The sequence below is a fragment of the Phodopus roborovskii genome, unplaced genomic scaffold (genome assembly GCF_943737965.1).
Source record: "Phodopus roborovskii unplaced genomic scaffold, PHOROB, whole genome shotgun sequence".
Taxonomy (NCBI): Eukaryota; Metazoa; Chordata; class Mammalia; order Rodentia; family Cricetidae; genus Phodopus; species Phodopus roborovskii.
The window spans coordinates 7,319,889-7,333,679 of NW_026125391.1; the positions used below are offsets into that span (position 1 = coordinate 7,319,889).

The following is a 13,791-nucleotide window of genomic DNA, read 5'->3' on the forward strand; positions in this document are numbered from 1 at the left end:
GCAGTGGTTTTCAACCTTCCTAATTCTGTGACCCTTTAATACAGTTCTTCCTGTTTTGGTAACCCCCAACCACAAAATTACTTCATCACTTCTTCATATTGCTCCTCTTATTAATCATAATGTAAGTATATGAGATGCAGGTATCTGATATGCAACTACAGAAGGGGTTGTAACCCACAGGTTGAGAACTGATGCTCCAGAGAATCCAGAGTCAGAAAAGCATCCCAACAAGTTCTGCTACTACAGGCTCCTGGCTGGTATTTCAACAGTCTTAGAGTCTGTAATGCAGCATGTAGTCTTGTTGCTAGACTGATGACCTTGGCGCCTTATCTGACCCGCCTGCTCTCCTGTTACAGAGGCACAGGATGCAGGCTTTTCAGTGAGTTGGGACAATTCTAAAGGCTGAGAAAATGTTACACTAGCATATTAGAACTATGAAATAAGGATCAAGATATGATCAACTACACGCTCACAGGGTCTCGATTCTTAACTGCCCAATTTAGTATTTATGCAGTTTTTACTGAGTTAAAAACAATAGGCTACTTTCTTAGTTTTAATTGCTGTGAAGAGACACTATGACTGTGGCAACACTCATAACTTAATTCGGTGGCTTACATGTTCAGAGGTTTAGTTTATTATCATCATGGTTTGACATGGTGACATGGTATCTCCAGATATGGTGCTGGAGACAGAGCTGATAGTCCTGCATTTTGATTTTCAGGCAACAGGAACTGGTCTGAATGCCTTACTGAGCAAAGCTTGAGCAAAGAGCAAAAGAGACCTCAAAGCCCACTCCCACGGTGACACAATATATCCAACAAGGCCACATATACTCCGACAAAGCCACTACTCTGAATAATGCCACTCCCTATGAGTTTATGGTCACCAATAACACAATTTGAATGTATTGGCACCCTTGTAAGGATTCCCAAATAAGCTTAAATGTTGACAAGTAGAATTTTTTTCCCTCAATGAAGGTATCTAATATGGCATACGGATCTGTTTAGTGTCTTTAATATGATGGAGAGTAGAAACTCAAAGCAGGACTTCTTTAGGCTAGAAGGCTACTAGAAAGACTACTTCATATGCTTGCCATTTATGCTTCCCATACATGAGACTTGAACTCACCATTGAGCCACAGATTCTCAGCACAATGTCCCCAAGCCAGCTATAGGAATTCATATTTCATTGTTCTATTGTGTTGGATACTTGGAGTTGGAGGAATTTCTTCACTTGTTCCCTGTTATTTAAAGCCACATGGCTCCTCTGGCTTCATTCTTTCCTTCAGTTTCAGAACATGGGACTATTTCTGATCTCAAATGCTCTAACCTCAATACTTGAGAAAAGTGTGCAATTTGCTACTGAAATGGCCAGGTTACCTACTCTGCCACAGACTATGTGGGCACAAGGATTGCTCTGACAGTGACAATCTCCATGGGCATAGAACGATGAAATCTAATCAAGAAAGAGTAACTGGGGCACAGGGAAACCAATTTATTGCTGTGGGTGTTCCAGATGTCCTCTCATTCTGCAATTAAGGGTTTCTTCAAGCAACTCTCTTCCCTAGTTTCTTGCTTTCTCACGCCATAGAACACTTGCCTCCTGGAATTTGTTCTTTCAAAATGAAGGATCTGCTCAAGACTAGGATCTGCTCAAGCATAAGCCCATGTCCAGTAATCGCACACAGAATAAAAGAAATGCCCTGTAGACTCTATAGAGTAACTAGACTATCAACAATACTGATTTTTTTCTTTCTCTCCTCCTCCCCCCCTTTTTTGAGGGTACCACTAGGTAGTCCTGGCTGGTCTGTAATTCACTATGACTTGTCTTGAACTCATAGAGATCTGAATATCTCTATCTCCCAAGTGCCGAAGTTAAAGGTGCATACCACCATGAACAGCTAATGTTGATGCTTATACATTAAAAAAACTTACAAAATGATCCTGGAATATAACTTCCCTCTAACTTGAAGCATTAATTGGGGACAGCATAAATCAACAGGAAGATGCTAAGGGAAGATGAAAATCATGAACAGTTATCAGGGGAATTAAAATTAATCAACCTAAGCTAGGAGTTCTGAAACTTCAGTGTGTATGAGAATCACCTAAAGGACAAACAGATACCAGCCCTCACCATCACCTGTGGCCTGGTGAACATGTACTGTGGCTGAGACAGGTGATTCTGGTTCATATGACTGTCCTCTCTTGCAGGAAGAATTGGCGTTACAGGCAGAAGGCAGGGTTAGAAGTTAGAGTTCAGTAGGGTCTTTGGTCCTCCTATCTGCACTGGACCTAGCCTCCATGAATGACGGTAGCCTTATCACTGTGTTTGGCTATGCTGTGTATTAATTGTAGATCAGACTGAGGTTATTCAGCAGAGCTGACCCAGATGGAGGGGAAACAACTATATCAAGAAACCAGGCAAAGGAGTGACCTTCCTTCACCAATATAGCCCGCAGAGTGGGAGAGGCAAAGAGAAGCAAGGTGGTCCCTTGATCTCTTCCCTCAGGGTATGACAGCATCTGTCTTAGGGTTACTTCTATTTTAACCTACTTGGCCCAAACCTTAATAGACCATTTCCTTCAAGTACCTGGTTTCCCTCCCAACTGCTCACAACTCACCAAGATATGCAGTGTACAAGCAGATATTGCATAAATATTTGCAGTAACATTTAAATTGGGCACACAGCATAATAACATTTGGTAAAAATCAGTGTCTTAGTCCTCTCACTCACCAACGGTACTTTAAGGATAACCACACTTATAAAAACAGCAATACTAGTTATGGTAGTGGATGCTAGGCAGACTCCCCAAACTTCCCAGGGCACCGCCTAACTCTGCCTTCTTCCTGTGGCTGCGGACAAGCTGCCAGTGTTCTACTTGGATTCGGTCAGCACTCCTCCAAGTTGCTCAGCTTCCTTCATCTTAGGGAAGTCTTCACACAAAACAGTATGCAATAACCAGTAGCACACTTTTGTAGTGGCTTTTCAGGTGTACGGTTGCTGCAAACAGGTCTAGAGAGGTTGGGACTGGTACATCCAGCAATAATGCATCCAGTACCACATATACTTTCAGATTCATGAACACTGTTCCTGTAATTGGCTGCTTTCCTTAATATCAACATTCATGTATTTACCAAGGCATTCCCATTAGTCAGTCCACATGTTAGAGTATTTTGAATTTAAAAACAAATCCTCACCCTCATATCTCCTTCCAGAGATAGCAATACTTTTTTTTTCTTTTTATTTTGGTTCCTGCTTATAGCAAAACTCTTCAAAAGATCTGCCCATAATTACTGTTTTCCATTCCTCCACCAGGCTCTGCTCTTGAATTCACCCTCTTCAGACTTTTATCTCCACCACTCCATATGGAGACAGCACTTGTCAAGGTCACTAGTACTGACAGCAGTGCCAGTTTCCACAGCTAATTGCTGGTCCACAGTTCTAGCTACTCTTTTCTTGAAGTGTTTTCTTCCCAGGGTGTCAGGCCCCTGGCTGTCACCTTGCCTCAGTGGCTTCTCTGCATTGGCTCACTGCCTGACTTCTGAATGATGGCCCACCCAGCCTCAGTCCTAAGGTTTTGTTTTTAGTGCATACATTTTCTTCCTGGGAGTTCTCCTTCCATCCTCAGATCCTAACCCTGGCTGTACTACTTAGAGGGACAGCTCTAGTTCCAGATTTTTCCCTTTGTTCCATTCCTTCCTCATTTTAATCTCCATTTGGATATCTAAAAGCATCTTGCTTGTTTTCTGAGACCTCAGGGTTCCCTGGAATTCACTATGTAGTTCAGGCTTCTCTTGCTATTTTCCTGTTTTAGCATCCTGAGAACTAAAATGACAAGCATCAACTTGGACACCAACAGTACCTTAAACTTACATTTGTCACAGACGTCTTCCCTCCTCTCACTCTGTGAATGCCTCCTCTCCATATTTTCCTCTTAACTGATTGGTACCACAACTGGCCCTTTTGCTCTCAGACCCTGCACCTAAGGACTGTCATTAATCATTTCTCCTCCCTTCAACTCACACCAAGTCACCTGAAGGCCTCATCATCTTTGCCTTCAATCTTTGTACTGCCTCCATTGCTACTCACCTGTTCAGGTCACCCAAAGGAGAGTCATCCTCCTTTCTCTTCTTCTTCTTTTGTCTCTCTATCCACACTCAGCAATAATGCATCCACTATCAAGTCCATTTTCAGACCTATGAACACTGTTCCTTTAATTGTGGTTTTCCTTAATATCAATATTTATGTATTCACTAGGGCTCTCCTATTAGTCCATCTACATTCTAGACTACTCTGCATCACAAACATTTGGGCCCTGTGTTCCTCTTCTAACTAAATAGCTCCTTGCTTCTCCTTGATAGGGCCATGTTCCCTCTGATCACAAGTTATCTCTGCTGGCAGCAATACTTTTTGTTTGTTTTTTGTCCATTATCACTTGTATTAGTTTTAGCTCAAGTTCCAGTCTTTCATGACAGTCTCTTAGTTCAGTCCATAACAAAGGCCCCTGCAAAATTATCCCTATACACCTGGCTTCTTTATATTTTTTTTGCTCTAGAAAAAAAATCTACAGTACAAATGAGTTACTGAATGGAATATTCTAAAGATTTCTGCTTAAATTAACTTGATTAACTTGTTATTTGTGCTTCCTCCCTGACAGTGAGGAAATGAGCCTCCCTCCCCCACAGAGTGAGAGAGAGGCTTGTATTTGTATCACTCATTTGAAAGTTAAGTTGATTATTGTATGCTGTGTCTGAAGCCAGCATATGCACAAAAAACACACAAAACAAGGACCTGAGATTTCAAGAGAAAGCCCAACTTCCCTCAAGAGACAACAGTGGTATAAGCTTATCCCCTAGGAAGTTGCGGCTTTATTTTTGTACTTTATTTCACAATGTGTATGGGAAGGAGGTGGAGAGAAACTTCTTTCAACATGTCCTGTATTTTTGGTTCTTAGTTTTCAGCATCCTTATGTTCCTTCTTCCTGGGCTGGAAGAGTGGTTATCCTCACCAGAAACATCTACCAGGGACTTACAATGAGCACAGGGTAGCTGTGCAAGATGGATGACCAGGTTCTTGTCTGAGAGGAACGGAGACCTGGTATATCTGCTGTATTTCAAAATGACTAGACAGGTGATAATAAACAAAAGCTGTACAAGGAACATGGCATCTGGACACAGCTTTTGGAGGAATCTGGCATTTGGACACATTTTTTGGAGGATGCCATATAAAGGAGAAGAATGATAGGCTCAAAACAACACAGCTAAGGATGAAAGTTAGAGGTGTATGATTCATTTGAAAACAGGAATAATGAACACATAAAAGACTTACTTTTGAGGGATAGGCAATATGGTTGTGTTCAAGGTTAGGGCAATGGTGACTTTTCAGCTAAGGCTAATGAGAGTAGGAATGTGGGTTAAAATGACTCTTTAAGAGGCCTTGGTCAAATGGTTGTCTAAGAAAGTGGTGAACTTTGAAGACAGCGGTATTCTTATAACCCAACGTAACAGCAAAGTGCAACATTTTCTTTCAGTGTACATGCTTTAAATATTTTAAATACCTTTAATATCTTTCAGAAACCATCCATCCTTGCTTCCTTCCTTTCAGCCTTCCCTCCCAGCAGAGTTTTGCTGTGTAACCCTGGTTGACTCACACTCACAATTCCCTCCTTCCTTTAGCTTCCTGAGTGCTAAGCATAGAGGTATGCACCAGTGTTATTTAGGCTAAGAGTAAATAAAAATAATCTAGGGCAAATGTATGGACTGAATTATATTTATGAAGCAAGGCACATCACATATGGTTTCCTAATTTGAATAGGAAGTAGCTACTGCGATTAAGGAGGAACACAGGAGGGAGGAGACAGAAGTGAGCACAGGAAAGCAGTATGTAGCCATCAGCCATTGCCATGGAAAAGCAGGTTCAGACTGCTACCAGCACTAGCCTAGGTGACAGTATGATATCACTGTGTTAGCAAGGGCTTGGGTTCACTATGGGAGAAATCTTCATTTTAAATACATTATACATAACTCATCTCTAACCAAAATTGTACTTACTTGATTAATACTGTCCACGAAAGTCTTGAGTATTATGCTTACACAAAAGTAGAATATGCACTTTTTAGTCTGATACCAGCTAATGTGGCCATGAAAACCTTTGAATGTAGTAAGGGTCTGAAGGTGGGCTGAATAAAGATGGTATTTAATACCCAAAAGCCATACTGTTGTCATGGTTTCCAGCAAGATCAAGCACAAAGTCTGTATGCTTAAGGAAGGAAACCTTAGATTTATGTGCTGTTTGATGGTCTGCCACTGAAACTTTTAATTGAAGCCAAATGTCACTCTGAACATGGGGCAAGCAGAATGACCAGAGGCTGGTACTTTGTGATGCTGCTGCTGTGGGCAGCCAGACGCCTTCCTGTCTGGCTCCCCAGATCACTTCATCCACCTTTCAGAGTATCTTGAATCTTTGGTAATTCAGGGCAAATACACCCATAACAGCTCCACCTTAAACACGAAGCATACAGACATCCAGAGAAGCCAACACTCAATTCCTTTACAGATATCAAAATACATATGCCGAATTCTAAAGAGCGATTTCAATAGTCTCAATTAGTCTTAAAAGTGGAGAAGCTGCTCAGTGCTTATGTAAAATAGAACATGCCACATGACACTATTTGTTACTGCACAAGTTTTTAACACATCATTTTAACACCTCCCAGTCTATAAATGTACCCTGAAGCAGAAGCCATACTAAGCATATCTAATCAAAACTGAATTCTGTGTTCCTGGAGTTCTCACTATCATCATACCTGCACGTCTGTGGGGGGTGGTGGTGGAGAACAGATGGAAACCCTGGCCTAGGGTAGATGTGTAGAGAATCTCACCTTCATCCTAAGCATGTGAGTGCTGGCATTTAGAGAATGGCAGAAGGCAAGAGAACATTAACAACATGAGCTAAATAACAATTTTGAAAGTGAAGATCAAGACCCTGTTCTAAAGTTCACCTCCATTCTCATCTGAGACCAAGGGGTATGGGAAGCTGAGAGAGCAGAGAAATCCATGGCCTTCAACTTTATAGGAGCAGAATGATGCTGAAATTCTGACTATGTCCAAACCTTGACTCTTATCCCTCTTAAATGCTAGGATAAGAGGTGTGATCTGCCACACTGTTACAATGTTTGATTCTCTCTCTCTATATATATATCTCTATCTCTCTCTCTCTTTTTATTTGTTTGTTTTTTGAGGTATGGTTTCTCTTTGTAATAGCCCTGGCTGTCCTTCGACTGGCTCTATGTTCTACAGACCAGGCTGACCTTGAACTCACAGGAATGTGACTGCCTCTGCCTCCCAGGTACTGGGTTAAAGATGTGTGCTAACATGCCCACCTATATTGTTTGATTCTTAAAAGACATTAATATAGTTATAGTAAACAACAATTCAATATAATTAATTTTATTGATTAAAAAAAGACTAAAAAGTTGATTTGGAGGTAAAGAAAAAGAACCTTAGAGCATAAACACTTCAATTTATGTTGATACTGCAAAGAACATTCTAGATCAACCTTTTCCCTTGCAGGCTGAGATGCAGTTATTAACTGAAAATTCTTACTTGTTAGCTACCAGGCGCATGACAGTCCAGTCCTTAGGGAACATCTCTGGGCGTATCAAAATTCGGAACACAGTAAATAGCTGCAGTAGGAAATCCTGGGACAAAGAAGGCAGAGAGGGTTTTATTGATTTGTCATACCTGCCAGCATATACTGATAGCACCATACTTGCCAGTCTCAAAGGATCTTTGGAGAAGGGAGTCAATGGCAGACTCTGGCATCAGAAGAGACCGTGCATTCTTCCCAGCCCAGCCCCCTGACTCCTCATCCTTCTCCTTCTCAGGAACAGGGCAAATCATTTTTTTTTTTTCACTCACCTTCACAAGCTCTACAAATGCAGGGTCTGGAGACAAGATGGAAAACTTGTCCCAGAAGATGAGTACACGCTTTGCCTTACATAGTTACCATCTTTTTGGTGAGAACACTTACACTTTTGATAAAAAACTGTTTTCAGCCTTGGAAATATCAATAGCCAGAGATGGAATTGGTACTTCTTTAAGCATTAAAAGAGATAGGATCCCAAATACTACAGGGTACTTAAAGGAAGGACAGGAGGGAACAGAATACAAGTCATGAAAGAACTGGAGCTTTCTACTAATAAGTATACCTTAAATGATCATTAAATTATCAATCAGTAAATTTAAAAGCTTCATTCTTTGTAATCTTAAGTGACTCTAAGAAAATATATTTCTCTAACAATCTGATAGAAGGCAAAGGCATAATGTTCAGAAATAAAAGCAACTGCAAACACAAGGTTTGTGTTTACAAATCTAACAACACATCATGTTAAACATGTAAGCTGCCTGAATAAAAGATTATGACTGTCACTCAAAACAACTAAAGACTTAAAAAACAAGAACCACATGGTAGCTTTCATGTGTGTGTGTGTGTGTGTGTGTGTGTGTGTGTGTTTCTTTTCACACATTCTAACAGCTTCAATCAAGCCCACAAATATTTTGACATAGATCTATTTCAGATTCTATGGCATCAGCACACATATGTTGGTATAGGGTATGCAGAATGTGGAAACGGTCCCACTAGATCACCTGTTCTTACATGGCTATGTAGATCTTATACATGTCTGCAGTTACTAGAAGCACATGCTCCCCTAAAGTATTCTATTGGAGGCCAGATCATCTGCAGAGCTGGGAATGTATCTTAGTGGCAGAGCAAGGACTGGGCAGACATGAGGCCCAGAGTTAATACTGGGCACTTAGTAAAACTGGAAGGAGTTCTTTTCAAAGCACTTCTAAACATTACTCTAAGGGTTTCCCAGTTAATTCTTTGATTAGGCCTCTGATACCTGAATATACATTATTCTCCTTGAAAAGATGATTTTGCATTTATGTTTCAAAGGCTTTCTACTTTATGAAGTAAAATCACCCAAGTGGGGAGTTCATTTGACCTTTGTAGTACACAATTAAGAGTTTAAAAAAGATTTCTGAAGTTCTGAACTTTCATTTTCTAACCATGTAACTTTTGCCAGCATTGGAAACTAGAGGCAACACAGTTGGCAGTATCAGGTATGTGTGTGGAGGGGTGGAGGGGTGGATGCTGGATGTAAAACTGAAAGGTGGCTAAAGAGAGCCATATGCAGTTAGATGTTATTGTATACATTTGCTACAACTTTCAAGTGTGTGACAACCTTGATACCATCTTTGAATTCAATTAAGGGGCATTAGTAACATTTATCATATTAAAATTTACACTCTCAAAATGGAATCTTGAAATATGTCATGCAAAATATCTCTCATATACTCTTGAGAGTGGTAGAAGCATTGTTCTGTAACCCAATATATGCAAATAAAGAGAAGTCAAAACAATTGTATGGGAGAAGATGGCTTGTTAATGCAGAGACGGGATAAGAACACTCATTTACTAAACATAGATTTAAATTCCAGGCTCCATGCTTAGGACACAATGACTTGGTTGCCACTCAAGTGGCCAACAGACACTGAAAATACAAGCACAGTGAACAGCATATTAGACAGGGTGGATGTATCCTGTGAAGAATGAACCACAGAGTAGGCATCTTAGAAAGAAAATGAAACCAAAGGGACGCAGAGGAATTACAAGTGATATACAATACTTGCCAGGAATACACAATCAAGTGTCTGGAATGAAAGGTGTTTAGATATGGATGGTACATAAGGTTGGAAGGTGGACAGAAGACCGTGACACTTTGATAAAGATACTGGACTTTGTCCAGTCAGTAATGGGAATTGTTGAGATGTTTAAACTTGATTTAAGGGTAGTTGTGGTGGTACAGCCACCTATAATCTCCCTACATAGGAGGCTTTGGAAAGAGAACCATAAGATTAATATCAGCCTGGGATACCTAGAAGTTCAGGCCAACCTGGGCTAAGTAGCCCAGCCTTGGCCACATGACATGATCCTGTCACAAGAAACAACACAAACTGGAAAGGTCAGTCTGATCTATTTTGAAAGTTAATATAGAAAGTTCCAGAGTGTGTATAATCTCATGTCTATGTGAAGATTCCTGTGACTCATTATAAAAGGTCATAATCAACAAAGAACAGGAGTTTAAGCACTCTATATGAAATACCAAGGATATGGACAAAACATTAGGCCCCAGTACAAAGTGGGTGTATAACAAAACACTACTGACTACAGAAAGAAAAAAAAAAAAAAAAAAAAAAACTTAATCACTACCTAGTGACTGCTTTTGTTCATTGAAAAAAAAAAAAAAAAAAAAAAAAGAATTGAACAGTATAGGCTAGCAGCCCTTAGGACTCTGCTCCTTCCCACACACTTGTGCCCTGACACTGTGACTCATGACGCTCACACACAAGTACCTGAGGACCAAGAAGAAATGGCATGTGTTCAAAAAGCTAGGAGTCACTTCAACAATAGCCCTATAGGCACCTGGCTTCTTTAAGCACAAAGTCTCAGCTGTTACCTGAGAATTGCATTCTTCTGAAATTCAGTTTGCTTTGGAGAACCATTTGGGAAAAGCTAAGACATATCATTTTCCAACTGGCAGAAAAAGAAGTGGACAGCAGGAATAAAGAATAGCAAAAGTATCCATTAAAATCTAAGCACAGAATTTGTCATTATCAATTTCAAGTGTGCACCTCCTACAACTCAGCAATACGACTCCCAGATCCATGAACCAAAATAAACATCTTTCTTAGTTATTCAGTCTCAGGCATTCTGTTACAGCAACAGGAGATGGGTTAAGTCAGGAAGCTTTAGTCCCTTTGAAAACTGGAGAGTTCCTTGGAACTTTTAGCATACAATCAAACATTGGTATTCTCTTTCATCAAATAGCACTATGTTAATTTGACACTTGTCCTATACTACTTAGTTGAATTTCAAACCTAAATGTAGAACCTCTGTTTACTACTTTGGCCTGAGAGATTTCCATTCTAGACTAGAAACACTTTAGTATGTTTAAAGAGGTGACAAATGAATTTTGCAGTAACTTGAGAGCAAAGACTGGTTTACTGACTTTCAGGGAAACAGTGTGCTTAGTTGTCTCAGCAAGGAGCTAAGAACATTCAAGAGATTCTTAGCTTTCCCAATTAACTGGAAGATGAAATATAACAGCTCAAGAGGGTTCAGCCACATGCCGGGCTCATAGTTGAAGGAGAGTGGGCACTATTTCCTAACTGTTGGTCATTATTGTTTATAGAAACCACATTAGTTTGGCAAAAGGTGAAAAGTTTATGTGATCTGAAGAGAAGCCCAATTATTCACATTCATGTATCACAATAATGTGTGCATGTTCAATAAAACTTTATTTGTAAAAGTACGCAGTAGGCTATATTTGGCCATAAGCCTAATATGCCAATCCTTAGGAACACCTAAACTTCCATTATACCTCTTCTAGCAGTGATTATTATTGAAGGATGTAACAGTGATCTACCTACCCCCGATACCAGATTATTTGAATATCTTTGATATCCCTACTGTCTAGCCAATGTACTCAGTAAATGTTTATTGAATCAAATAATTGACATCTGTAATACAATAACTGGTCCAACCTCATATGTTCCTTTTGATAAGTAAATGAGTTAACATTAATCACTTACAGGAGTGGTGCTTGCTTCCAATTAAGTCTACACACCATGTTTATTGTTAGAGGTCTTTAGGTCTTTATTGTAATATCAAAATCTACAAGGGCTCTAAAATGCTTTAGTTTTATAAGTCATTTGGTAGCAAAAAAAAAAAAAAAAAAAAAAACCCTCTCTAGAGGAGATGCCACATTCTACTGCAGACCTTACTGGAGGGGTTACTGTAGAATATACAGTATTATGCAACATATCAGGTTTCTGAAGCAGGCCATCTCATGATTCCCTATTATTCATGCCTTAATACTTCTGACTCTAGAAGAGCTTTTTAACTGCACATGCTCCCTGAGTGTTCACATTTACTTCTGAAATACCAATTACTTATAGGATGACAGTCCCCATATTTGTACCAGCAGTTCTGCTGTCTTTCTTGAACTTTAGGCACTGTCTTCTGAGCATCTCCTTTTCAATATCTCTTGCATAACTAAACTCAGGCTAAAATCTGATTTATCTTGCTTCCAGACCTGCACATCTATTCCTTCTGTATCCCTGTTCAGTAAAAGGTGCCAACAACTGCCTAGTGGTTGCAAAGCTTGGGAAGCGTTAACTCCTCCCCAACTTCACTTTTTTTAAACTAAAAAAGTAATTTAAGATTTGTAAGTTTCTATTTTTGTGTATGCTTGGTGTGTGTGTGTGTGTGTGTGTGGTTCCTACTGAAACCAGAAGACAGAATCAAGTCCTCTTGAGCTGGAGTCATAGGAAGTTGTGAACTGAAGGGAACTTACTCAAGTCCTTTGGAGGAGCTGTATGTGCGCTTAACATCTGAGCCATTTCTCTAGTCCCTCCCTCCCTCCTTTACCTTTAAAAGAAATTTAAGGGTTAGAGAGATCTGGTGGGTCATCAAGCCCTGTTAATTCAAGTTCCCAAAATGTACTAGGAATGAGTCTCTATGAATGTTTCTGTTTCAGGCCGTCCCAGTATGCTTTCTGTTGCTGTGATAAATATGACCAGAATAAATTTGGAGAGGAAGGGGTTTATTTTAGTTTACATGTTATAGTTTATCATCAGGAGGAACCAAGATAGGAACTCAAGGTAGAAAGTAAAAGCAGAAACCAACAGAGGAACACTTCTCTCTGGCTTCTTCTCTCTGGCTTATTTATTCACCTTTCTTATACAACCCAGGTCTACCTGTCTAGAGAAAGCACTGCTCACAGTGGACTTGGCTCTTCTACACCAGTTCAAAACTTGGAAAATGCCGCACAGACACTGACCACAGGACAATATGATCCAGCCACTTCCTCAACTGAGCCTCCCCCTTCCTAGGTGACTTTCAGTTGTACAGAGTTGACAGCTAAAGCTAACGCTGACACATGTCACAGTTATTTCTAGCTTAGATTACTATATCAAATTCTTTACATGGTTCTGTCTCCTATTTGGACCTTAGCTAATCCATTTTCTGTTGTGCAACCAGACAAATGTGATCACATTTCTCACTTTTTAAAATCATCCATGCCCTCAAAATAAAGTCCATATCCACTCCCATATTTTCATGTTTTATGATGCTATTTCTAAAGGCTTTATGTTCCATCAAATAGTGAACATATATTGTTTGAATGCCTAGGGATGTGACCCTAGAGTAATGAACGGACCAGACCTTTAAATATCAAGTGATTTAAAACCCAGTGTCTGGAGGAAGCCACATAAACAAACAAACAACAAAAAAATTACAGGTTCCAATAATTGCTAAAAAGATAGAATAATGAGGTATGTGCTATGTCAAGCCATTGAAGCGACATTTCATTCATTTGTTCATTCATTTTACAGTGCTGGGGGATGGATTTTTGAATGTTGGGCAAATTGTATCATCTACAGCCGGAGTAAAAGTTTAATTATGAGCATAGTTCTAACTAATCTATTCTCATCCAACACCTCCTTTGGAAAGTGTTCCTGTTGGCTTGAGTCTGGGTTGACAGTGAGTCCCAGTTGTTATATACTATTATTATGTATGCTTTCCCTAGTCAGTGTGTTCATAACAAATGGCAATGGTATCCTAGAACAATCTTGTGCCTGCTCATATCTCTAGTTTCAGGACAGGGACTTTCTATGTATGAGATTCTCAGTCTATATTTTCTAGAGAACAGAGTAATAACTACTA

General features: G+C 39.8%; 1 protein-coding gene across 4 annotated transcripts in view; it reads right to left on the reverse strand.

Annotated features, from left to right (window-relative positions):
* Dock4 (dedicator of cytokinesis 4) overlaps positions 1-13,791 on the reverse strand; it is a 396,469-nt gene that overhangs the window by 76,557 nt on the left and 306,121 nt on the right. For all 4 annotated transcript variants that reach the window (XM_051175069.1, XM_051175070.1, XM_051175068.1 and 1 more), the window contains exon 27: positions 7,605-7,699. In XM_051175069.1, the coding sequence (XP_051031026.1) occupies positions 7,605-7,699 (95 nt within the window). The remainder of the gene's footprint in view (positions 1-7,604; positions 7,700-13,791) is intronic.